This window comes from Hydra vulgaris, chromosome 04, assembly GCF_038396675.1.
Source record: "Hydra vulgaris chromosome 04, alternate assembly HydraT2T_AEP".
In the NCBI taxonomy this organism is placed as follows: Eukaryota; Metazoa; Cnidaria; class Hydrozoa; order Anthoathecata; family Hydridae; genus Hydra; species Hydra vulgaris.
In genome coordinates, this window is record NC_088923.1 from 48,239,815 (window position 1) to 48,266,661 (window position 26,847).

At 26.0% G+C, this 26,847-nt stretch overlaps 2 protein-coding genes across 7 annotated transcripts in view; one reads left to right on the top strand and one right to left on the bottom strand.

The window, feature by feature from the left end:
- The first annotated feature begins 346 nt into the window (after positions 1-346).
- LOC101241757 (uncharacterized protein F58A4.6) lies at positions 347-7,197 on the top strand. 2 transcript variants are annotated; one of them, XM_065796526.1, is made up of 7 exons: positions 347-458; positions 2,002-2,231; positions 2,572-2,680; positions 4,489-4,603; positions 4,968-5,113; positions 6,695-6,740; positions 6,875-7,197. In XM_065796526.1, the coding sequence occupies exons 2-7, from the start codon at positions 2,006-2,008 to the stop codon at positions 6,953-6,955; spliced, it is 723 nt and encodes a 240-aa protein (XP_065652598.1). In that variant the 5' UTR covers positions 347-458; positions 2,002-2,005; the 3' UTR covers positions 6,956-7,197. The 2 variants fall into 2 exon arrangements, with proteins under 2 accessions (XP_065652598.1, XP_065652599.1); XM_065796527.1 differs by having other exon boundaries at positions 352-458; positions 2,179-2,231.
- Positions 7,198-8,707: 1,510 nt separating this feature from the next.
- Positions 8,708-26,847, bottom strand: part of LOC101241677 (uncharacterized) — a 32,929-nt gene continuing 14,789 nt past the window's right edge. For 2 of the 5 annotated variants that reach the window (XM_065796523.1, XM_065796524.1), the window contains exons 7-14: positions 24,133-24,215; positions 24,019-24,056; positions 20,226-20,281; positions 19,970-20,125; positions 11,953-12,102; positions 11,743-11,820; positions 9,113-9,205; positions 8,708-9,034 (exon numbers count right to left, since the gene is read on the bottom strand). In XM_065796523.1, coding sequence (XP_065652595.1) covers positions 9,032-9,034; positions 9,113-9,205; positions 11,743-11,820; positions 11,953-12,102; positions 19,970-20,125; positions 20,226-20,281; positions 24,019-24,056; positions 24,133-24,215 — 657 coding nt within the window. In that variant the 3' untranslated portion in view covers positions 8,708-9,031. The remainder of the gene's footprint in view (positions 9,035-9,112; positions 9,206-11,742; positions 11,821-11,952; positions 12,103-19,969; positions 20,126-20,225; positions 20,282-24,018; positions 24,057-24,132; positions 24,216-26,847) is intronic. The other 3 variants (XM_065796525.1, XM_065796522.1, XM_065796521.1) reach the window with 2 other exon arrangements.

The window sequence follows — 26,847 nt, forward strand, 5'->3', positions numbered from 1 at the left end:
ACAATATTGTTATATTTATATATACTCAATTATTATTGTTATTATTATCAATATCTGTTTCATTATAACTTTTATTTGTATGAATTTTACAGTTCAATAATATTTAAATTGTTTATGATATTTATTTAGACCTTTATATAATATTTATTTAATTTTAAAATCATATAATTAAAGAATATATGAAAAAATTAAGCTATTAACTGTTTTGTTGTTTTGTGGCTTTATACTTTATATATATATATATATATATATATATATATATATATATATATATATATATATATATATATATATATATATATATATTAAACTGATTTAAATAATTGTAATTTTATTTAATTAAAATTAAACAAAGTTACAATTAAGCAAAATATGGAAAAAAAGTGACTATTTTGTTATTAACTGGTTATTTGAATATGAAAATATTGGTGTGACAAAGGCAAAAAGTTATTATCAAGGTATTTTTTTATTATTATTAAAAGTTATTATTACAAGGTATTTTTTTATCTAAAAATGTAAATTTTAATGTCTGGTCATTTTTTTTTATAGTTCTCCAGACATATAACATATTATTTACAAATAAAGTTTTAACTTGAATATGTTAAATAGCTAAACACATTAAAAGCGAAAACCTTTTGAAATCTGTAGCCAGATTAATTTTCAGTTGTTAACGTCTAGTTTTTTTTTTAAATATAAAATTATTTAATTGTTATTTTCATTTTTATAGGGACAAGAATTTGATTTTAAATTTTAGAAGAGGAGAATCATGATAGGTTCTATAGAAATTTTTGACAAAGTACATTATCTTATTAGATCATCTTAGGATTAATTCTTTTTTTATGTATAATTGTTTAATTTACTGTCCAATCAACAAAGGTGGGAAGATGTTAATTTAATACGTTCTTTGCGATATTTGATGCTCCAGATTATTTTGAGAAATAGAAAATCTTTTATGTTTAAACAAGAAAATTAAAAAATGTAAAAGCAAAACAAAGAGTCCCAACTTTGAAACAGGAAAAATAATAAAGAAGATTGTTAGAAACCTAGAATCAGAAAATTTTAGACATTAGAAAGTACACCAAAAAAAAAATCTAATTCCTTGCGTGTGTTATGTTTTAAAATATTTTTAAATAATGAAAAAAAATAAATTAAATTAAATAAATATTAATTAATAATTGTATTGTGTTTTTTTTATTTTTTGTTATTTTTTCCCTTTATTTATTTACTCTACATAATTAATGTTATTGATAATTGTGTTTTCTCTACATAAAAACTACAAAAACTCTGAAAATGATGTGAAATCCAATCATTTGAAAATGATGTGAAATCATTTGGGATTTCACCGAGATTTAATTTTTTTATCATAAATTTATATTGTGATTATGTTTTTAAACAAGTTTTTTTGAGCTCCTAAATATTATTGTTAAAGTATTGTTTTGTTGTAAATCCCAATAATTGTTGACTTACTGTGGCCAATATACCTCTGTTAATTAATGATTGACTTACTGTGGACCTCTGTTAATTAAGTTATACTTATAAAAAATTTTATTCAATGATTACTTGAAACATTTATGGTTTTTTTGTTTGTTTGTTTTAGTTTGTTGTTTTTATATTGTTTTTTTGTTTTTGTTCAAAAATCATGAATGATTGTTAATATTTATAATTTTATTTTTATATATTAGGAATAAAATTATAAATATTAAAATTTTTAAAGTTATAAATGTAAAATCATGAATGATTGTTTATATTTATAATTTTATTTAACTTTACAACTGTAAAATTAAAAATTAAAAAATGGCACAATTGGTTCTATTTTTTTTTTAATAACTGTTACACGAATATTATCTACTTTGTAATAATGAATATTATCTACTTTGTAATTATGTACTTTATTTGTTACACGAATATTATTTTGTAATAATGATAAGATAAAAAAGTAAAAATAATAGTAATACTATAACTTGTGTATTTTTTGAATGTTTTTTATCTGCGTTTGTGCAGTGTCATGACCAGCCTGTTTAAAGTAAAAGTTTATGTCTCTTACTTTGATAACAAATGCTACATCAAAAAGTCATGGAAAGTTTACTTACAAAGAACAGTTACTAATAAATATGAAGCATTAATTCGGTTACGTTTTGATGATCGATCTGTATACTTATTTGAAACTTTTCTTTTAAGCAACCGTAGATTTTGTAAGCAGCTAATGTGTTGGTTGCTATCATGTTGTCAAGGTTACTATATTTTTTTGCTGTTAATTTTTTTGTTTATGTTTAATACATTAAAATACATTTAAAACACTTTAAAATGCTTTGTTACTATTAGGTTTTATCAATATGTAATATGACAATTGTTTTATAACCATATGTATGTCTTATAATTATGTAAATTTATGTAAATTTATGTGAATCTTAATCATATTATAGTCGTATTAATTTAATATCTCACATAATTATGCAAAGTTATTGAGTACCTCACGTAATTATGTAAATTTATATGGTGTATTAAGCTATTATGATTTTAAATACTTTATGCGATGAAAGTTTTTAAGATTTAGTTGTTCTGGTTTAATAGATGACAGTCATTTTTTGGTAACCAAGACAGCATCAGTATTTTCAAACATCAGGTTTTGGATAGAAGCCTACAAAACATATGTTTTGCCTTTATATTGCATCATTGTTTCGTATGTTATTTGTTTATTTAAAGTGTATTACTATGTTTTATTCTATTTTTATTATGTTTTATTCTAATTTTAGCATGTTTTATTCTAATTTTATTATGCATCAAAAGCTAATCAAAATATCAAATTTCATAAGTCTTCATCTCTTGATAACAAACTCTGTAATGAAAAATAAGAAAAATAAAAATATGTCATTTTTTATACATTTATTATTTGTAACAAAGAGAACTCTGCGTTCATTTTTTTTTTAATTGTCTTTATTGTGAAACTTCATTATGAAACAAAACTAGTTTAAAATTGGAATTAGCATAAAAAAATTAGAGTTGCCATAAAAAAACTCTCCTTTTTTGAGAAAGTTAGATATTAATAAATTTGTTTTTAACTGGTGATTTAGTGTTAAACTGGTGATTTAGTGTTAAACTAGTGATTTAGTGTTAAACTGGTGATTTAGTGTTAAACTGATGATTTAGTGTTAAACTGATGATTTAGTGTTAAACTGGTGATTTAGTGTTAAACTGATGATTTAGTGTTAAACTGATGATTTAGTGTTAAACTGGTGATTTAGTGTTAAACTGATGATTTAGTGTTAAACTGATGATTTAGTGTTAAACTGATGATTTAGTGTTAAACTGATGATTTAGTGTTAAACTGATGATTTAGTGTTAAACTGGTGATTTAGTGTTAAACTGATGATTTAGTGTTAAACTGGTGATTTAGTGTTAAACTGATGATTTAGTGTTAAACTGGTGATTTAGTGTTAAACTGATGATTTAGTGTTAAACTGGTGATTTAGTGTTAAACTGATGATTTAGTGTTAAACTGATGATTTAGTGTTAAACTGATATATAATACATATTTATTTTGTAAACTTTTCATATATAAAATATAAAAATAAAAATTATATGTATTATATATTATATATATAAGTTATTTGAAGTATAAATTTCTATATAAGTAATTTGAAAATTAATCAAAAACACTAACCTGATAAAGGATTTTTTTCTGGTACATGCGTCATTGATGTTATGATTACTATTATTCGTATATTTTTTTTTTACATGATGCAAAAGTTTTTTACATTTTGTAATGCGGTAGTGGTGTAGTGGTAGAGCACTCACCTCATAAGCAAGAGGTTCCGAGTTCGATCCCCACCATGTCCCTGGTAGTACCGTGCTCAAATTGTTTCTCCGCGCAGCGACCTTGTTTTTCAAGGTTGGTGTTTCGGAGATATAGAGTTGAAAGAGAGCTTTAACCACAATTAAGTAGCCTCCTCGTCTGTAGTGGCCTTCACGACCTTAAGGAGGTGAATTAACAACAACAAAAAAAATGTAAAAGTTTTTTAACATGATGTAAAAGTTTTTTTTACATGATGTAAGAGTTTTTACATGATGTAAGAGTTTTCACATGATGTAAGAGTTTTGACATGATGTAAGAGTTTTTTGTACATGATGTAAGAGTTTTTACATGATGTAAGAGTTTTCACATGATGTAAGAGTTTTTTGTACATGATGTAAGAGTTTTTTGTACATGATGTAAGAGTTTTTGTACATGATGTAAGAGTTTTTGTACATGATGTAAGAGTTTTTGTACATGATGTAAGAGTTTTTGTACATGATGTAAGAGTTTTTTGTACATGATGTAAGAGTTTTTGTACATGATGTAAGAGTTTACATGATGTAAAAGTTTTTTGCATGATGTAAAAGTTTTATTTGTTGATTTAATTTTGATCGCTATTTTTATCAATACATTTTTTTATCAATTCTTTTAGTTGATGTTATGTTTAAGACAAAAATTTTAAAACTTCTTTTTAGATGGAGTTTATTTCATCCGTTGTTAGTTGCAAGAATTCAATTGGAATATATTTGTGCTTGTCTTTCAACACTAGGTGGTGCACATTCCTCTCTCGGCGATTTTTCTGAAAAACATGTTAGTCTTTTGATCTCACAAATTTAAAATGATATTTAAATGCTATTTATTTTTGAGTATTTCAGTTATTTTTATTTTTTAATTGTTAGTTTTAAGACTTTCCTCATCATCATCTTCATCATCATCACCATCCGCATCATCATCATCAGCAGCAACAGCTGCTTTATCATCGTCACCATAAGCAGCTGCTGTATCATCATCGTCTTCAGTAGCAGCTAATGTATAATCATCATTATCATGATTACCATCATCGTAATCATCATCAGCTGCTGTATCATCATCATGATCATCACCATCATCATGATCAGCAGCAGCTTCATCAACATAATGAGTACTTTTTAGTTGTGCTTTTTTTTTTTTATAGTCCTATAAAGCAGCTTTAGTGTCGCAACAACAATATGTGGTTGCAAAGAAGATGAATGATCCTATCTTAATGCATAGATGTCGTATTTATTACGCACATAGCTTGCTGCAGCGAGGAGAGTTAAAGAAAGCTGCCAAAATAATACGGTAATATTTACTTTAACTTTAAAACAATATTTTTTTTAGTCATGAGTATAACGCGTTATTTTCGATTCTCGTATTTAGCTTTAAATTATAGAAAAGATGATAAACAACGGATGGTTAAAAAAAAAATGTGGTAAAGCGTAATACTTGTCAAGGTTAATAAAAGAAAAGCTTATAAATCTTCGAACTTTGAAACAAACAAAAAATAACAAGCTTTGTCCAAGCTTCTGCAGAATTTGGCGCGGAAATATTTTCTTAAGAGAATTATGATTTAACACCTAAAAAATCTACAATAAAATCAAATCAAATTTTTGAAAATAAGTTTATTTAAAAAACATTTTTGCCATGTAACTAAACATTTTTTTAAATTAACTTTCGAAGATATAATTTTTTTAAATAGGATTTAAATGATTATGTTACAAAAATGACGTCTTGACTATAAAATGAGGGTAGAGCGTGGCATATCGGGACAGTGGGAATAACGGGGCGGTTTTGCCTAAAGTCTGATATCTAAGCTAAATTTTTTTTTTTTTAAATAAAAAAAATTGTGTTAAATATTTTAAATTATTGTTTTATTATTGTAAAAAATAATAATTTTAGAAATACCAAAATGCATTAGTAAGTTCACAAAAAACAAAAAATTTTTAGGCGATACAAAAGATTTATCAAAAATTATATGTTTGGCTTATTTATACTTTTATTATTTATTAAACTTTGATTATTGTTAGTGTTTAATATAAATAACGATGGTAAGAAATTATATAAGAAAGATCGATCATCCAAAATGGGATAAAGCTCTTTGAAAATTCTTTTAGCTGTAACTAAAAGGGAATTTAGTATTGGAAAAGCTGCTAATACATCTGTTATATTTAAATTTGGTCTTCATCGGCCGATACGTCAGATCATCAAAACAGTTGTCAAATAATTTGAGGATATTTTTTGTGTGATTATGTAATCCATATTTTTTGTTTAATCATAAATTTAGTATTATTGACCAGTTTAATAATTTATATCAGTTTTTGTCCTATTTAAATTTTAGAATATTTTCTTAAGTTAGTTTGTTTAGGAGAATTTTATAATAAAACACAAAAAATTTCTTTATTTTAGTCGTTATTTCTGTTTTATGGTGTATGAGCGTATGGATGTGTAGTTTATTTGGGATTTTTTTTTTTTTTTTTTTGAGAGTTTTATGTCTGAACATGAATAAATAATAGATTATTTTTAAAGCTTCACAATCAACAAATAATTGCTGCTCTTTAACTGTTTTGGCCCATCCACTTGCTAAAGGTGAAAAAGTTGCTACTCTAAAGTTTCGTTAGGATGTCGTAGCTTATTTTTAGATTATTATTTTTTTGTTTCTTCGTTTTCTTTTATCAATGAACTTCAAAAAATTTATAAAAAAACGGTTCCGTGTCAATCCGCAAACATTTGTTTCTTAGGTGTCCGTTATACGCTCCGCTTTACCCTACTATGAAAAGATTTACTTTTTAAATTAGAGTTTTTTTAGGTTTTAGATGTAATTTAATAGAAATAAATTTTTATTTCTCAATTGTTTATCTAGTTAATTTGTTTTTATTTAAATAGGTCTGTGTATTGCGAAGCTAACTCGTCCAAGACAGACGTAGAGCTTGTAAGTTTTTTTTTTTTTTCTTACTTTTTAACATTAGTTTTTAAAATTTTGTTATCTACTATAAGTCTCGTTTACTTTTCTTTATAAAAAAAAGCAATCGTTTTCTTTTCTTTATAAAAATTATTTTTATTAAGGTTTTAACTTGTTGCCGTGCAGCGTGGAGCAAATTCAAATATTTGCGGAAATGCAATCGGTATACTCCCCAGTCCAAATAATGTTTAGTAAAAATATTACGAACTTTAGGCAAGTATATTTTGAAACCTTCTATTTTACCTTAAGGTAATAAAGATGAATGTTATCTTTAGCTTTGTGTGACCTCTGTATTCAGACATCCGTTCTGTCTTTCAGAGGGCCGTTCAAAAAAGGTCAAGTTAGTTGGAAAAGCTTCGAATAAATAACAGTATTGCAAAATATTTAATAAATGAATTTTTAATTATTACAAGTTATACTTTTTGAATTGTTTTTAATGTTTTAAATGATTTTCTCTCAGATGGCCGTATAAAATTTATTTTTTTCACATAACCGTACTTTTTATTAAAAGTAATAAAATTTGTAAAAAATTTATTAAAAGTTGCCTCAACTTGTTTTTATATAGGAAAAAAAACTTGAAAAGAAACGTTTTTCGCAAAAAGAAATTTTGCAGGGTATTAGACGATTATAGTCTTTTGTCAACCTAAAGACTTATGATAATATGGTGTTGCATATTGCGATATTACTTTCAAAATGCAATCTACTGCCTTGTCTCTTTTTCCCGAAAGTCTAAACAAAGTGAGATAAATGTTTTTTTATACTACATAAAATTTATACCACTAAAGCATTTCTTAAAAGTGTTGATAATAAAATATATATAGAAGCTATAAAGGTTATGTTTATACGCAAAGGGCCGAGAGTGCACGGTGGCAGACTTTTTTCAGCAAACATTAATAAATTTGAGCTGATATTTTGGTGGGAGATTTTTATACACGTGCAATTTGCAACGTATACAGTGTCCGTGTACAGCTCACACTTTCAAATTTAAAATGTTGAATCAAAATTTTTAACATATTAAGTAAAAGTCATTTAAAGTGCAGACTTTGTTTACCTTTTTTTAATTATCTAATTGAAGTTTTAGTTGTTACAAAACTTTGCGCTAAATAAAAAAAAACTGAGAATCTGATTAAGTACCTGGTCTGGTTTTTATTTATTTTTTCTCATTTTTAAAGTATTATGAAATCACTTAGCATCGCGGAAGAGCAATGAACAAGGCAGTTCACTCCACTTTTCTTACCAATGCTGCTTAAATAACCAGAGCAAACATCAGATCTTTTAATTCTGAGGAAACATCAGATCTTTTAATTCTGAGGAAACATCACATCTTTTAATTCTAATCATTGTTATTCGTTGTTATTGAAAGCTAAGTACCAACTAAATAGATTCCCATTCGAAAAATAATAAGAGGATAAAGCATCCTTAAACATCAATTCTTGAGCCCATGCTGATGCCTAGTGCGCAAGACAGCTTGAAATGAGGTAAGTGAGAAAGCTTTTGTTAACTGTTTTCGAAAAAATCGATGTCGCGAAACAAGACATTTTGAAAATTGAACCGTCTTGTTTGGGTTCTCAATTTTCAAAAACCGCTGGGTTTTGGTCTATGTGTAGCGATTACAACGATCATAACATATTATTAGCAATAAACAAAATAAAGGTTTTTTAAGGAATGAAGTAATGAGTTATTTCACTTTATTATAAATAATTTTTGTATAGCCAAAAAGTTTATAAAGGTTTATCAGATACACGAAAATGGTTTTTGATCATATTAGTGCAAAGCAAAAAAAAAAGTTCCACTGTAAACCTTTTATAAAAAGTTCCACTTGGAACCTTGTATAAAAAATTCCATCGTGAACTTTGTATGTAAAACTTGTATGAGAATCTTGTATGTGAACCTGAGTTCTTTTTGTGTTCAAGTGAACCCAACAAAAAAAGCGTTGATCAATTATTAAAAGTTTACAAAAAAATTGTCAAATAAATAAAATATCTTCGGATTACAAGTTATTTAAAATATATATTCAGATTATGTTTATAGAGTTCTTTAATATTTTACCATTCAAGTTTTTTGCTTTTTGCTTGTAGAATATTTTTGCGTAATATGTTTTTTTTGATTAGCATAGTGTGATTTGGCTTTATTTGGTAAATTTTGAGAAAACGTTGTGAAAACATGTAATTTTGGTTAATTTTAGTTTAGTTTTCCATCAGACTTTAACAAATGCCAAGTTGTCCCTGGTGAGTGGTAATTGGGTGGTCTTTTTAATCTTGCTACTAAATATTTTAAAACATTAATATATTTAGTGTTATTGGTGATAAAAACAATAAAAAATATGCTATATAAATGCGCACTTTTATTTGTTGGTACATAAAAAATTTATCTCCATTGAACTCCATTTTTATCTTCTTTAACGTTTGTAGCTTTTCTTCTTTTTCAAACATTACCTAAATTAAAGGATTTCAAATTTTATTTATAGTTTTAATCCATTGTTTTACCCGTGGCGTCCTTACAAATAATTTAAAATATGAATAAAAAAGTGATATATATGAGTATATAAAATTAAATTTTAAATTTGTATTTTTTACCTACTTACATTTTTTGCCAGCGCAAAAAAAAAATTTTTTTGTGCAGCAAACTATAAAAACAAGTTGCCATCACAAATAACCTTTAAAATTTTCCAATTTTTTAATGTCATTATCAGAGTTGCCATCATCAGAGCATTTTTTTTTTTATCAGTAAAAATTATTACTGAAAAACTAAAATTTTTTCAATAAAAATAAAGTAACTTATTAAACTCCACAAAATAGTATTCGGTCAAATCTTATGTCTCTGATACTAATTTTTGCGGACCTCGACACGTATTTTTCTTAAGCAAGACCTAATCCTTGTTTTTAGTTGGTCAATATTATTAGCAGTCCAGACATTTATGTACACTTCTCTTTTGAAGTTTAAAGTGAGATAGAGGTCACGCGTTACATTATGAGGCTAGCGCTCAACCACTACACCACTTCCGCATCAAAATTAATTTGAAAACAAAAAACTTGTAAAAAGCAACTACAGTCTTAAAATACTTAAGGGGTTCAAAACAAAATTTAAAAGCAACGTCTAATACACCTAATATAGTATAGTCAATCATAAAAAGCCGGCATACGATAACATTACTAAAAAAATGTCTAATACTTATACAAAAAACGAATAATTTCGTTGTACATAAATCCAAAAGGATTCTTAAACAAAAAAAGCGAATAAGTATTCAAACGTCGTCACATGAGCAAATTCGTATTAAGTAACCACAAACCAAAAAACTTCTTATAAATATAAGTTATGGACGAAAATAAATATAAGTTATGAACGAAAATAAATATAAGTTATGGACGAAAATAAATATAAGTTATGAACGAAAATAAATATAAGTTATGAACGAAAATAAATATAAGTTATGGACGAAAATAAATATAAGTTATGAACGAAAATAAATATAAGTTATGAACGAAAATAAATATAAGTTATGGACGAAAATAAATATAAGTTATGAACGAAAATAAATATAAGTTATGGACGAAAATAAATATAAGTTATGAACGAAAAAAAATATAAGTTATGGACGAAAATAAATATAAGTTATGAACGAAAATAAATATAAGTTATGGACGAAAATAAATATAAGTTATGGACGAAAATAAATATAAGTTATGAACGAAAATAAATATAAGTTATGGACGAAAATAAATATAAGTTATGGACGAAAATAAATATAAGTTATGAACGAAAATAAATATAAGTTATGAACGAAAATAAATATAAGTTATGAACGAAAATAAATATAAGTTATGAACGAAAATAAATATAAGTTATGAACGAAAATAAATATAAGTTATGAACGAAAATAAATATAAGTTATGGACGAAAATAAATATAAGTTATGGACGAAAATAAATATAAGTTATGAACGAAAAAAAATATAAGTTATGGACGAAAATAAATACAAGTTATGAACGAAAATAAATATAAGTTATGGACGAAAATAAATATAAGTTATGGACGAAAATAAATATAAGTTATGAACGAAAATAAATATAAGTTATGAACGAAAATAAATATAAGTTATGGACAAAAATAAATATAAGTTATGGACGAAAATAAATATAAGTTATGGACGAAAATAAATATAACTTATGGACGAAAATAAATATAAGTTATGGACGAAAATAAATATAAGTTATGAACGAAAATAAATATAAGTTATGGACGAAAATAAATATAAGTTATGAACGAAAATAAATATAAGTTATGAACGAAAATAAATATAAGTTATGGACGAAAATAAATATAAGTTATGGACGAAAATAAATATAAGTTATGGACGAAAATAAATATAAGTTATGGACGAAAATAAATATAAGTTATGAACGAAAATAAATATAAGTTATGGACGAAAATAAATATAAGTTATGAACGAAAATAAATATAACTTATGGACGAAAATAAATATAAGTTATGGACGAAAATAAATTTAACTTATGGACGAAAATAAATATAACTTATGGACGAAAATAAATATAAGTTATGGACGAAAATAAATATAAGTTATGGACGAAAATAAATATAAGTTATGGACGAAAATAAATATAACTTATGGACGAAAATAAATATAAGTTATGGACGAAAATAAATTTAACTTATGGACGAAAATAAATATAACTTATGGACGAAAATAAATATAAGTTATGGACGAAAATAAATATAAGTTATGAACGAAAATAAATATAAGTTATGGACGAAAATAAATATAAGTTATGAACGAAAATAAATATAACTTATGAACGAAAATAAATATAAGTTATGAACGAAAATAAATATAAGTTATAAGCTTAAATATAAAAAAGATATTCTACTAGATATTCTACAAATAACATTTTTTTTTTCTTAAGTTTTGTTTTTTTATTGCAATTTTAAAAAAAGAAAAAGGTAAAGAAATTACTCTAGCTATCTGTTCTTCTTCTTTACGTAGTTGCTGCTTAAGCTGTTCTTCAGTGTTTTGACAAGACATTGTCGTTGCCTAGTGAGTGAAATTAAGTAATACAGTGAAAATTTAAATTTTACGAAAAAATATTTTTAAAACGATTTTTTTAATCGGGTAAATGACGGAAAAAAATATTCCAAAAGAAAATATTACTAAAGATACACTAACCCTTAATAAGTCATTGTTTTTCTTCTGTACTTCAAATAATGTTCTTCTTGTTTCATCTATCGATAAGTGTTTTTTTTTATAAATTTTTTTTAATTCATTCAACTGATTTTCTAAATGACTCTCTTTTACTTTTTGTCTAGTGGCTGACTTCTAAAAAATATAAAAAAATTTTGTCTAGTGGCTGACTTCTTAAAAATATAAAAAATTTTTGTCTAGTGGCTGACTTCTAAAAAATGTAAAAAATTATAAAAGAGTGTGGAAAATATCCACTATTTATAAGCAACTTGCATATGTAAAGGATGCAAAATTTTGTTTCTGCAAATAAAATATTTTAGACAAGCTTTTACATTGTTTAAAGCAAAAAGTTTATCATAGGAACATGCTCTAAAACTTTGCAACTCAAGTCCAGAAATTTTTTTTTTTTTATCATCAGAAAACTTTTTTCTCATAATAAAAATGTACAAAACAACTTTTTTTTTTATCTGGGAAGAAATGTATTTTGTAAACGTATTTTCGGCGAGTTTTGTTGTTTTTAAAATTTGTTTAAATTTTTTGTTTAAGATAACTATGAGACACATACTCAAATTTCTAGCATTTTTATTGGTTTAAATTTCCAGCATTCGTATTGGTTTAAAATGAGGATGACTTTCAAAAAGTTGTGGCAATTGAGGCTAACACAACCCCGTCCCGACCTCTAATTTTCCCTTTCTTGGAATTATGTCTCATAAGATCATAACCTTTTTTTAAGTTCTATTATAAATAAGGTCTAAATTCATTGACAGATTTCATATTTCATTAGATCTCTTTTTATTTGAAATTAATGACCATGTAAAGTTGAAAATTCCTCTTATTGGCTCCCTGAAATAACTTTGAAAGGTCGTAACTATTACACGAAAAGTTTTTATTGTGATGAATTTTTATTAGAACTGTTTTGGTTAATCATTTTGAGAAGTTTTTGATTAACAATTAATTGGTTAAGAAAAAAAACAATTAATTAGTTATTAATCGATTATAATAGTTTATAAAAACAAATATATATAGTTTATAAAAACAAATATAAAGAAGTTTTTCTTTAATTACACATTAAATAATATTATTTGAGTTTATTTTTTTATATAAATTCATTTTAGTTTAAACCAAAATTAATTACATTGGAATATTTTATTACTTAAATTGAAGTAATATTTCAATGTAATTAATAAGAATATTGTAATGTTTACGAGCGGTAAAAATTTTAATTTATAAAATTGAAGAAAACGTAATAAGTTTGATAATTAGCGTAATAAGTTTGATAATTAACTAATAATAAGTTTGATAATTAGCTAGGAATTCATTAAAAAACATAGAAGTTTTACATTACAGTTATTTTATGTTCATTTTGTTTCTGTAAAAGATATGAGCGAAGAAAGCATAAAGAATCAATTGTTTCATCATTCAAGGATGAAAAGTTACTACTGTCGAAAAGATTGGTAGTTTTGACAAAATGCGGTTCAGTTGTTCTTTTTTTGTAATGTTTTTAGTGCATTCATATTTAGCCTTGTCCACTTGGTTTAAACTTTCATTAACATTCTCATCATTGACTAATAAACAATTTCTTTAATTGTTAGAAAGAGTTAATTTCTTGTTGATCGTTTTAATATTGCATTTTTTTTGTGTAAATGTTTTTAGGTAAGTGTTGAGATCTACTAAATACTCTAACAAGCCTTTGGAATTCTACATTAGGATTCCTACTTTCAAATATTTTTCTTCTTACTGATTCGTAGAATTTCATACCAGTCTCACTTGATTGTGTTTTCAATTTAGTAAGTAAAAATTCAAAGATTTTTTAAAGCATCAATTATATTGCAATCTCGCCTTCCCAAAGCAAGTGAACTTACCTCAATGACTTCTAATGATTCTACAATTTCCTCAATTTTCTTAATTTCACAATTTGTTGGATATAAATGAGTAACTGTCAAATTTATTAGTACTGATTTTATTATCTCTTTCAACTCCAAGAACCGCTTCAGCATTGCCAACATTGAATTCCATTGAATTCAATGTTGGCAATGCTAAAGGAAAAAGTTATGGTAACTTTTTCCTTTAGCATTGCCAACATTATCATGAATTATCATGACTTTTTCCTTTCTCGGTTTTTCTTGATACTCTTTTTGCAGAAAACCATTTTTTACAGGTGATTTTCTAAAAATAAGACTAACTTTATTTATTAATGATAAAAAATTTTAAATAAATTCGATTTTGTAATCAGAAAGAGCTACCTCAAGCCAACTTTGTCCTTCGCTTTGTATAAAATCTTCTCATCGTCATCACATTCCTGACCACTTATTGAAGAGTTATCAAGTTTATTTTCAAAATATTCGTCATCAGGTTCTACACAGGCTTTATCTTATTATAAAACATCTACTAATCATTCTATTTTTTCGATTAATCAATTAATTGATCAACTCAAAAAATAAACAATTAATCGATAACTAATTTTGATGTAGTTTAATATAACGCACACATACGCAAAAAAAAAAAAAATTTTTTCAATTTTTTTTTCGTACTTTAGGTATACCATATAAACATTTTTTATCATGAGAAAGAAAATAAAGAAAATTACTACGTGTCAGATTGAGTAAAACTACGTATCGGATTAATTAAATACTGATACTAATGACTATTATATGTATTTATTTTTCCAAATAATAATACCTAAAAAAAGGAAATCAAAGAAGACTCAGCATTCTTGGGTATAAAACTGTAAAAAAAAATCTATTTGCAGTTTCCCTAAACTGCGCTATTTGGCATATATCTATGTCTATATAAAAAGTATTCAAATTTTAAATTTACTTTTTATATAGAAAATATATAACATAAAATTATAACTAAATTTAAATTTATTTATAATCCTATTGTAATTACTATTTCTATTGTTATTAACGTTTTTTTGCTTTGTTTTTTTTTGTTGTTGTTTTGTGTTGAAATTGAAAAGTTTTTTTAGGTACCATTGCATAGTGGGTAGGGAAAAGCCGAAGAATTGGAGAATTGTTTTAAATACCACCAACCATGCCCATAACCATGTACATAGATATTATTACTGTTATTTGAATTTTATTGGTCTTTGTGATTAGTGTCATCAGGACCTAGGACCTATTATGATTAGCGTCTTCAGGTATAAATGATATAAAAAAAAAGTAAGCTTAAAATCAGTCAAATGGTATTATGGCAAAAGTTGATTTGTTCAATTTTCATATTTTTTAGGAAGCCAAGTTTTCATTCATTAAACATACGTGCTAATTCATGTGCTATTCTATTTCGGATACTAAATTTTTTTTTTCGGATACTATAATTTTATTTCGGATACTATTATGTTTGCGGATGATAGTAATTTTTTTTTTATCTAATAACAATATTAATAAACTCTTTACTACTATGGGTGAAGAACTCAAAAATATTTCTAACCGGCTCAAATGCAATAAACTTTCCCTAAATATTAACAAGACAAAATGGATTTTTTTTTCATTTGATAAAAAATAAATAAAAAACGTTGTTTACCCCCCCCCCCCCCCAGCTCTACCTAATAATTTTATTGACCGAATTGAAATAAAAACAGATTGCGTCACAAAATTTTGATTCCTCGATGAGAACATCAGATGGAAGCAACATATTGATTATGTTGGTTTTAAAGTTTCCAAAAATATTGGAATTCTTTACTAAGGGTCGTCTACAAATTATGTCACGCAACTTTTGATAGTTTTAGACCCCTCCCCTCGTCACAACATCGTAACACTTTAGTAACAAGTGTTCCGTACGAGTTGTCACAATAAAACTAACCCCTTCTCCCCCCTCCTCCTCTAAAGCGTGACGTAATTTATGAACAATCCCTGAGGCCAGTCTCGGTATAAATAAAAAGGTTTTGTCCCAACTTTTTATACATTCATTCATAGCTATATGATCTTTGCAAACATTGCTTGGGCAATGTTTGCATAGTTCATACAACTATAAAAAAAGTAAGTTACAATCTTTTTATCGTCGTCAGAAGCATGCAATACGTGTAATTAATTTTGCTGATCATTTTTCTCACTCTAAACAACTTTTTTTCTCACTCTAAACATCGTTTTTCTCACTCTAAACATCGTTTTTCTCACTTTAGACATCGTTTTTCTCACTCTAAACATCTTTTTTCTCACTCTAAACAACTTTTTTCTGAACACTTATATTAACTCAATATTTTTAATTTTTAATGCTTTGTATATATTTGTGAAGATAATCTTTTTCCTGCCGTTTTTAATATTTAATGCTTCGTATATATATGTGAAAATAATCTTTTTCCTGCGGTTTTTAATGACCTATTTACCTTGAAATCGATCAATAAATAATTTGACTTTTTATTTATATAGGATTTATACACTGCCACTTAGCTTATGACAACATTGTTCGTGCTAATACGAATCATACTCAGGGGCGAATCCAGCATTTTTTGGTCTCCGAGATCGATAATTCCAGATATGAAGCAAACTTCACTCAAACTTCAAGCATTTATATTTTTATATTTATGTAAATTGGTTTGAGAAAATAAAAATTTTGCATTGATTATCTTTTGCTCTCGTAAAAATCTTTTGCTCTCGTATATTATCAAAATTTGAAAATAACAATTATATTATGGAAATATTTAAACTTTATTATTTATACTACAAAGTGATATGAATATATTATTTTATTATGTTGTATTTATAGTTACTTTCTAACCTATCATTTTGTTTACACTAATATAAAGTTCTGATGAAAAGATGATCTTCTTTCACAGTTTTTCAAATGTTAGTAGTATTTACTTACTTTATAAATGGTATTAATTTTTATCTATTCTCATTATATTGTGAAAGCGAAATAACAAACAGTTTGGTTTCAAAAAAAGTTGGTTTTAAAAAGTTTCAAAAAATGTTTAACTGATCATGTAGAAGTTGAGTAAATCATTAATGCATTCAATGATTACTATTTTACATTTTTTTTTAAGTTTAGGGGAGACCGGGGCTAGTTGGCCGCAGGGGTAAGTTGACGAACTGCGTTTATCTTTAGAGCCTTTCATCAGAAAGTGACAAAAATTACTCAGAAACTTCCTCATTGACCATTTCATCATTCACTGTAGTATTTTCAGGATTTGCGCATGCGCATGGAAGATATTGAGATTTATGCGTTTTTTGGACAAAAACGTAACTTTTAGAACATCGCTTCCTTTTTACTTTACAAAGAAATTATTTAGTCGTATGAAAAAAAAATTATTGTAAAAGTTCCAGTTACAGTTGGTTTACTATATCCAGTCAGACTTTTTTTTCAAAGCTGCCGTTTTTCAGGATCTATAGACTGTTTATTAAAAAAAAAGCTTTCGAGGTAAGTAGACAAAATTTTCACGGGGTAAGTTGGCTCATAGCATTTACTATGGAAAAAAATATTTATTTTTATAAAATTATTTTTTTTAATTTTTTTTATTTTTAACAATATTGAAAATATTTATTCTTACAAAAAAATTTTAAAAAAATTTTGTTTAGTTTTTTTTTCCACTGATAAAAGGTGGGTTACTGTTTGGTTTTTATACGGACTAATATTTGGTACCAGCTAAAAGTAATATTAAATTTTGGAATAAAATTGTTGCAAAAATTAATTTAAAAAAAACTTCTATTAATTTTGCACTTAATAGTGCATTAATAATCATTTTTATAGTTTGCACCAACTTACCCCGTGGTGGGGTAAGTTGGCGCAAATTTTTTTTTTTTTTTGAGGGTCCGGAAAGGCCCCAAGAATTTTTTTTTGTAAACGAATGCAAAATCCATAAGATACCCTAATCCATACTCTTTAAGACTACACTTTAATATTTTTAAAAAAAATGTGTTGTTAGGGCTACAGAGTTCATAGAGTAAAAACCGAGCCAACTAGCCCCGGTCTCCCCTACTTATTATTAATTTTACATATTATTAATTTTGCTTATTATTAATTTTACTTATTATTAATTTATTAACGCATTCAAAAGCATCAAAAAGTAATTAAATAACATGAAAAGTTTATAAACCAAAGTAAATGCAAATTTACTTAGGTTTATAAATTACTTGTCAAGCAGAAAACAATAAATTTATCATGAATTAAAAGAAACATAAAAAAAGACTATAAATTGTTCCCGAGGCCCTAATATTGGACCGCAACTATTTGTAATTTTTATTAATGATTTAGCTAATCTTACAAATTCTGCTTACAGATGATTCTAATCTTTTTTATCATCCCTAATCATAAATTTTTTTGAAACAGTAAATAAAGTATTAAAAAAAGTAAATAAATGGCGCATAAACAACAAACTATCTGTGAATGTTGTAATGTTTCATAAATTAAATTAGGCAAAAATTTTTGTTTTCCGAACCATGTATCAATAATTTTTATGCCAAATGATAATCAATTTTTGATTTTTTAGAATTCAATTTTGAAAAATATATATCGTGGAAAATTATTATAAAATCTAATCGGATCGGGGCGGATCCAGCATTTTTTGGTCTTCGGATCTAGCATTTTTTGGTCTTCGAGATTGCTAACTTCCAGACATGAAGCAAACTCCAAACATTTATATTTTTATACTTATGTCAAAAAAAGAAGCAAAAAGTTGCGATAATTGGAGCCTGGGAACAAAAAAAGTCAAAAAAATCCCCCCCCCCCTTCTTCCCCAAACGTGAGAGCAGCAAATTCATAAAATACTTTTTGTACTATTCTCAATCAGACTTATAGTTATCAATAAATTTTAAGTTTCATAGTAAATTAATTCAGTATTCGAAAAATATGACCATGTAAAGTTTAAATCCCCTATGGTCGTAATTTTTGAACGCTGAGAGATTATACAGTAAAAGATTTTCTTAATAAGTTATTAAAAAAGATACACATTCTTATGTAATAAAATTGGGGATGCCCATTGATATATTTAAATGTAAACTTGTTGTTACTAATTGTATTAAACAATAAAATTTGACAAAAACGTTACTCAGGGTGCATGTAAAAAGGAAAGTCTAAAATTTGTTTCAAGTAAAATATCATTTTAAATTTTTTTAGACTGAAAAAAGAAGGTCAATTCAAGTTTCTAATTAAGTTATAGAAGTCAAACATTTAAATTGTTTTTCTAATTATCTTTATTTCGCAATGTTATGCAACCGTTTTAGTATTTTGTATTCTTTCCGACCGTTTCAAATTATTATCCGTGCATAATTTGTTTAATTATTGCTTTAATTGGGTTTTAACTGTTAAATATAATACTAAAACTTTTTTTTTTCCAACAAGATATTCAAGTTGGAAATTTTTCATTTGATTTTTTTGGGTACGCAAAACGTCGTAGCAGACATATCCTAGAAAATCCCCTTGATACATACATACATACATACATACATACATACATACATACATACATACATACATACATACATACATACATACATACATACATACATACATACATACATACATACATACATACATACATACATACATACATACATACATACTTACATACATACATACATACATACATACATACATACATACATACATACATACATACATACATACATACATACATACATACATACATACATACATACATACATACATACATACATACATACATACATACATACATACATACATACATACATATATACATACACTCTATTTTGTAGAATACATTTTAAAATTGTTTAAATATACATACATACATATATACCTAAGGTAAAACACACTTCTCTGAAAATCTACTTTAGTAAACAAAAGGGTTTTTAAATAGGATTAATAATAAAATATTAGATAATACAAAATAGTTACAAGTATAAAGACAGGCATTATTTTAGGCATTAACTGTAAAATTTTAGTTGATGTTATGAGAGTTATGCAATAACAATAAATAAAATAACAATACCAATTAATAAAAATGAATTTAGAATTTTAATCACTCCAAATAAAGTAAAAATTTAGAGCTCTCTAACCCCTCACGTCTAGTTAAGTAAAGGTTTACCATGTAATGAAGTAAACTGTGTTGGAATTCTTCGGTCTTCGCGATTTTATTTAAGGTGTGATACCTGCTTAAAAACTCTTCTCTATTCATAGCATTTTTTTGTATTCTTTGATCAGTTATCATTTTTTGTATAAACTCTCGTCTCATGTTAACTTCCTATAAAAAAACTTCCTATACATAAGTATTTTAATAATTTTAAGTTATTTGCATAAAAAAACAAAACAAAATTATAGTAAAAAAAGAAAATTGTACAAACCTTTACTTTTTCATCATTTTTCGTTTGACATTCAATAGTTGTCGTTAGGTCTTTATCTTAAATGAATTATCGTTCTTATTAATTACTTTTTTCAAGAAATCATCTAAATTTATTAACAAAAAAAACAACATCTTTTTTAGTTCCTATGAGTAGTTTTTATCTAAGTTACAGCCATCGCCAGTTTATTTATTTACATAAGTTTCAATTCGGTACTTTGTAACTTTGTTACATAACTCTTAAGATCGTAGCTTTTTAAAAAATAATTGTAAAAAATCAGATTACTGCAAATTGGCATAATGACAAAAATAATGACAGAGCAAACGTTATGTTTTGTAATTTTTGTCTTTGATATTCACAAGTCTTTTTACATAATTGGCAGGAAAGTGACCAAACCAAATGAGCTTCCCCAAATTTGACAGTCTTTTTAAAATTTCTTTTAGAAATGAATCAAAACAAGGCCTTCTATCAGAAACTCACCTCTGGTCAGTGGTTATTAAACCTCTGGTCAGTGGTCACGAGTGTTAAATTATCCATGTTTTCCATTTTTTGTATCTGTTATTTAAAGTCTTTATTTGCTACTTGAGTTGCCCCATATCAGTCTTGTTCTAAAGAACTTCATCTCCAGCCTTCTTCTAAAGAACCTCAAGGCAAAATGTAAAGTTTTTGACTAAATAATGAGTTTAAGTTGAGCAGCACTTTTGAAACAACTGTGAGTTGCTTGACATTAAATTTCTAACTTATTATTACTGTCAACTTTTTTGAAGTGAGAAAATTTGTGAATGTAGATTGTTGACCTGTGGCAGGTTGAGGCTGTCCAGAAATTAATTTTCTAAGATCAAACTATTTTTGAATCCTGTCATAAAAAATTATTGAAATTTCAAACTTTTTGTGGATATTCTTAAAAGAGACACTTTAGAAAATTAAAGAACTGTACTCAAGAAAGCTAAAGGCAGTTCTCTGTCTTCCTAGTGTACATCAGTAGTAGACAGTGTACAAAATACCTAAAATGCATGATGCTGGTTGTGATGAGAGTGGTATGTGTAGAGCTGTTCATGTTTCAAAAAAATCTAAAGATGAATAAAGGGATCTGTTTGAATATACTTTAGATGGGTTGTGTTTTTCCTGTGGTTCCTTAAATCAGAAACCAATATTTCCGTAAAGTTTGCAAGATATAATATTATTTTTAGATAAATGAATTATGAGAACATTTACAATTAATGTTCTGCGGAGCAACCTAATCAATCTTGTTTTTCTAGCCCAATAAAAAAATTCTAATGGCGCTTCTGCTCATACGGGAGTGCTTATTATAAGATAAATATATTGCATACTTGATGCTATCTTTTAATAGACCAGTAGAACAAAAATAGTTGTGGTTAATTTTAAGGGAAAAATGAATTGAAACTATTTAGGACTTAAATAATAATTGTCTGAACTAAAAGTTTTTTTGGAAAATAAACATCTTATTAAAATTATTATTTGAGAAACATTTGTTTATAGATCAAGTCAAGACCATCTCGTGGAGAAGACCTGGCAATGAAGTTTTGTTCATGAGCTTTTGTCTAAAGTATGATTTTTATTACATATTTCGTTAATGTTTTCATTGGTTTAAAAGTTACACTTTCTCAACTTGAGACTATGATAACTTATTTAATTAACGTTGCAACCTAAGTCGTAACATTAATTTATATGATTCAGTGTTTTTTTTAATGTGCAGATTTGCTCAAAAATATATGAGCAAATCCACTCTTTTAAAAAACAGGGATTCATATTTATATTTGATGCATAAACATATTCATTATGTTTACTAACTAATAAACATTTCACATATTTTAAAATGCTTCAAGATTGATTACCCATTGTTAAATTTAGTTTGTTAGGCAACCAGAAAGATCCTGCACTCAGGATGAAGAGAGGTTCAAAAAATGGAAGTTTACAATTTTGATAGTTTTTTAACTATAATAAATAGTATTATGAGTATTATTGTTATATAATAGTAAATATCATATATCTTATATAATAGTATACTACATACGACAAATTTGAAATTCAATAACTTTTAAATTTGAAAGGGTTATTTTACATTAACGAAACTATATTTGCATTTGCAAGATGATGTTGATGTACTCTTAAAATCTTTAAAAATTAACAACAAATTGCTTGTTGAAGTTTTTGCTGGCTGTTTTATGGTACGCACCAATCCCGTAACTTAACAATGTAAACAGTCTAATTAGACTTATCAACTGTATTAGCATGTGTTTTTTCCTGCTAATAAAAACATTATATCTTTTTCTGAAAAAATGTGTAAAACTGTTCAGTGTAATTTAAATAATCTAAATGAGCAAGTTAGAGACAGTAAGTAAAAGGTATCATGAACGTTTAGCATTTTATTGTAAACAAGTTGTTTCTCTGCGTAGCAACCTTGTTCGTCAAGGTTGGTGTTTCGGAAAATTATAGACCTAGAAACAACAACAGTGCAACCATTTATGATTTGTTAGTTGCTATTATCATTCGAAGATGCTACTGCAATAGTTCCAGTAAAAAATATGATTTCAGTTTATATTAAAAATAATACTATAAAAATGTTTAAAATGATAAAAAATTGTGGTTTCTAAAGTTATTTATTGGTTTCAGACAATAGTCGTATTGATAAAAACATGTTTAATGTCTTATGTGTTGGTGATTTGAAGCCATTTTTTAAATATACTAATGATTCTAAAAGAAAAATGTTTTTATTACTTGATTCATCAATAAAAATGTAATCAATACAGTGATCGTTCATTCTGGTTTCACAGATATTGAAGGTAATGCGGGTATTAAACATATTTGACAGCTTTACAACTGTGATATAAGAAATTCGTCATTTTATTTCTTTGGTAATAAAACTATTGAAAATTTTTAATCTTAACTATTGGCAAAAGAATTTGTAATCAAGACGTTAATTATTATATTTTCAATCACTTTATTTATAGAGTTTATTATTTTAAAGTTTTCTACTTTTAGATTCAAAGATATAAAAATTTAAAAAAAAGGCAGGCATGGCTGTCTGCTTTTTTTCTAAATGAAGAGAGAGTTTTAACTTTTGGGGTCTTCCATAAAGTACGTACGTAGGTATGGGGAAAGGGGTTAACTAAAAAAGTACAAACGCGTACAAAGTTGGAGGAGGAGGGGTTAAACAGTGAGTACGAATTTGGCTTTGCTCTCTCTTGTTCGCCATCTCTCCTAAAACTCGAATTCTTTTTTTTTTAACACATTGAATTTAACGAGTTTAAAAAAATTTCAATAAAAAAACAATATTGTGTTATGTAACAGAGAAATATCGACTTACCTAAAAGTTTTTTTTTGACTTTATTGTTTTGAAAAAGTTTAGGTTAAGAAGAAAGGTGGGGAGGGGGAGAGTTTGTAATAAATATACGTACATACGCAGAAAGAGGGGAAGGGTTAAAAGCATACATATGCGTACCACGTATATGTATGCTTTTAACCCCATTTGGATTCAGTCGATTGCTTTTTGAAACCAATAATTAAAAGTTGTAGTTTACTGTTAATGCTGTTTATATTTCGGCGAAATCTTTTTGTAAAATGAAAAAAATTTCACATAACACAAAATATATTTGCAAAAAAATAAAAGTTTAAATTTTCATTTGCTTTTTGATTTTATATATTTATATAATGTTACAAAAAAAAAACGTTTCTATAGTAAATTTATAAAATTTTGTTTAATTTAATATTTAAGATACTATGTTAATTTTTATTTCTAGATTTTAATAAAAATAAATAAATATAAAATGGTTACCGTTTTTATGTTTTTTTTTTACGTCATGTTCGTTAAAACTAAAAGAAAAAACAGTTTGATGTTATTTTTAAAAATTTCATTTAAAAAAGTAAAACATAAAGTAAAACCATTTACATTTTTTTGCTTTTTTTAGATTCAAATTTATTAGTTCTTGCAATACTGTCTTGTTTTGCATGATCTTCTGTAGGCCCATTAGACTAAACAAATCGATAGACAATATTTAATCTATTTAATCAACAGATAAATACTACGTTGTATTATGTTATAAGTAAAACGATATTATAGTGTACTAAATTGTATCAAGCCTGTATAAACAAAATTTTTATTAGAGGAAAAGAGAAGTACTACTGGGGTAAGTGAAATTTCTTGCGGAAAAATCAAAATTTGATTAAAAAATTTGTCCTTAAAATAATTTTCGAATACTTCTATACCAGTGTTAAGTACATTGTTTCGGAATTAGTGGCTGAGTACATTCACGAAAATTTGCAATCTGGCCGGAAAAAACAAGCTGCTATCGTTTCAGTTACTTTATCAAGAGCTTTGTAATAAATCTTTTGATACATCTCCTCCATCGTTTCAGGATAGTACATGGTATCACCAATATAGTAATTTTCAGTTCAAGTACGCAGTATTTTCATCCTTGTATTCGATGAATCTTTATTTTGGAATTTTAATTGTGTAGATTTTACAAGTTTCTGAAGCCCTAAAATAACTTTGTCCGTTATTAGAAGCAGAGTAGTGGCTTTCATCAGCAAAGCATCTGCAATCCTATAGATTTTATATCCTTTAAATTTTATTCAAATGAGGTATTATCTCATTTCCCCTCTTATTTTCCAATAACCATTCCCATAAATCTATCAACTTGTTGTAGCTTTTGATCATTGTTTGATATGACTTCGCACAAATATTCTGGTATGTTGGATAAAAATGCATGAATGCAACAGTTTTCTAATTCGCTCAGTTCATAAAGTTGATAATTTTTCTTTTACTGTTAAAAAACCACTGACCTACCCCGTATTTGGGTCATCTTGGCCCCTATGTTAAATAACGGTTGTGTTGGTCGAGCGAGTTTTTTAAATAAATTACCAGAAGTAATCCAAATAGATTTCTTTTCTGGTTTCACCGTAACTAACTTCCAAAAATTTTGTGATGATTTTTCAGGTTGCTTTTTTGCAAAAACATGCAATCAACATAAAAATGGATGCAATAACTTTGTGTCCCGCAATTCGTTTAAGTTGGTCTCTTTCTTTCTTGTGTTTCTGGATCTTCTCCATCCCAGTATTAATAACATTAACATCCATGTAAATGTTGTTACTCAATCACTTTTTTCTTCTAAAATTATTACTTTTTCTTTTAAAAGTTCTAATGATTTTTTACGAATGTTTTTAATTATAATAGTTATTTAGATCATTCTATCTCTTGAGAAATCCCTCGAGAAGCACAGTGCAAACAAAACACAGTGCAAATAATGCAGAAGAATAATTTTTAAAGCAATAATACAAAAAAATTAGTTTTTTTTTTCCTTTCCTGAAAAAAGAAATTCAAGATTCGACCTCCCAAACGCTCTGACACCGCAGCGGCTGCTAGACATGGACAAAGATGAGGCTGTTTTTGACAATATATATATATATATATATATATATATATATATATATATATATATATATATATATATATATATATATATATATATATATATATATATATATATATATATAAAGAGAGAGAGAGACCTTTGCCACTGTTAATCACTCGATGTATTTAAAGATAAATCTGTAAAATATGCAGCTTTTATGGGCGATAAAAAGTTGAAAAGTAAAATTTATGTCATCAAGTTCCAAATAAAATATTCCGAATTTTTTAATTAATCTGGTCAAATATCTCCTCTTAAAATGTATTTCGCTGATAAAAATTTAAGTGAAATTGAAATCTTGGAATACATGAGGTTGTTAAAAACGTTCGGAAAAAGTTTTGATTTACTATACTTTCCAATGTTCGTGTTTTTAACTTACATTAAACATTAGAATAAGCATTTAAAGATATTAAATACGAAAATATCTTGGCTTTTATGATTTATTTTTTTTCTACTATTTTATGTGAATAATTTGGTTATAAATCAACTTTAAATAGTTTATTTGAAAGTTTAGAAGATCTCACTAATTGCAAATGGAAAGTATTTTTCTAATTTACAGTTTAATGATACAGGCAACATTTCCTATTAAAAATTGACCTAGCAAAAAGAAATCTAAGAATAGTATATTTATAAAAAATCTATAGTATATTTATAAAAAAAGATTACGAAAAGTTATTTTCCAGTTTTCTTCTTTAATACTATTCATAAAGTTTTTACGAATGATAAATTTTTTTAATAAAATTATTATTATTAAGATAAGAGATTTTGGAGATATAAAAATAATAAGCTTTTTCATAACAATTTTGTAGAAACCGTCCATAACTACATCGAGCAAAAGATGCAACGAGCAAGAGATTAAGCGTGCACTATACCGTATTTTAGTAATAGTATTAGAAAAAGGTACTAGACTAGTACCGGTTATATTGCAACTACTTTTTTTAATACAAGTAATACTGGTATTTTAAAAAAAAACGTTTAAGATATCAGATGAATTATTATCATAATGATATCAGATGAATAAGATATAAGAATAAGAGTTTAAAATATCAGATGAATTATTATCATAACTTTATTTTGGTAAAAACTATGCCAGTAGCGGAAAAAAAAAACATTGATCAACTTTTTCCAAATGTTTCTTTTTAGTATATTGTTCATTTAACTATTGTAATATTTTTTTATTCTTAAGACTATCAGAT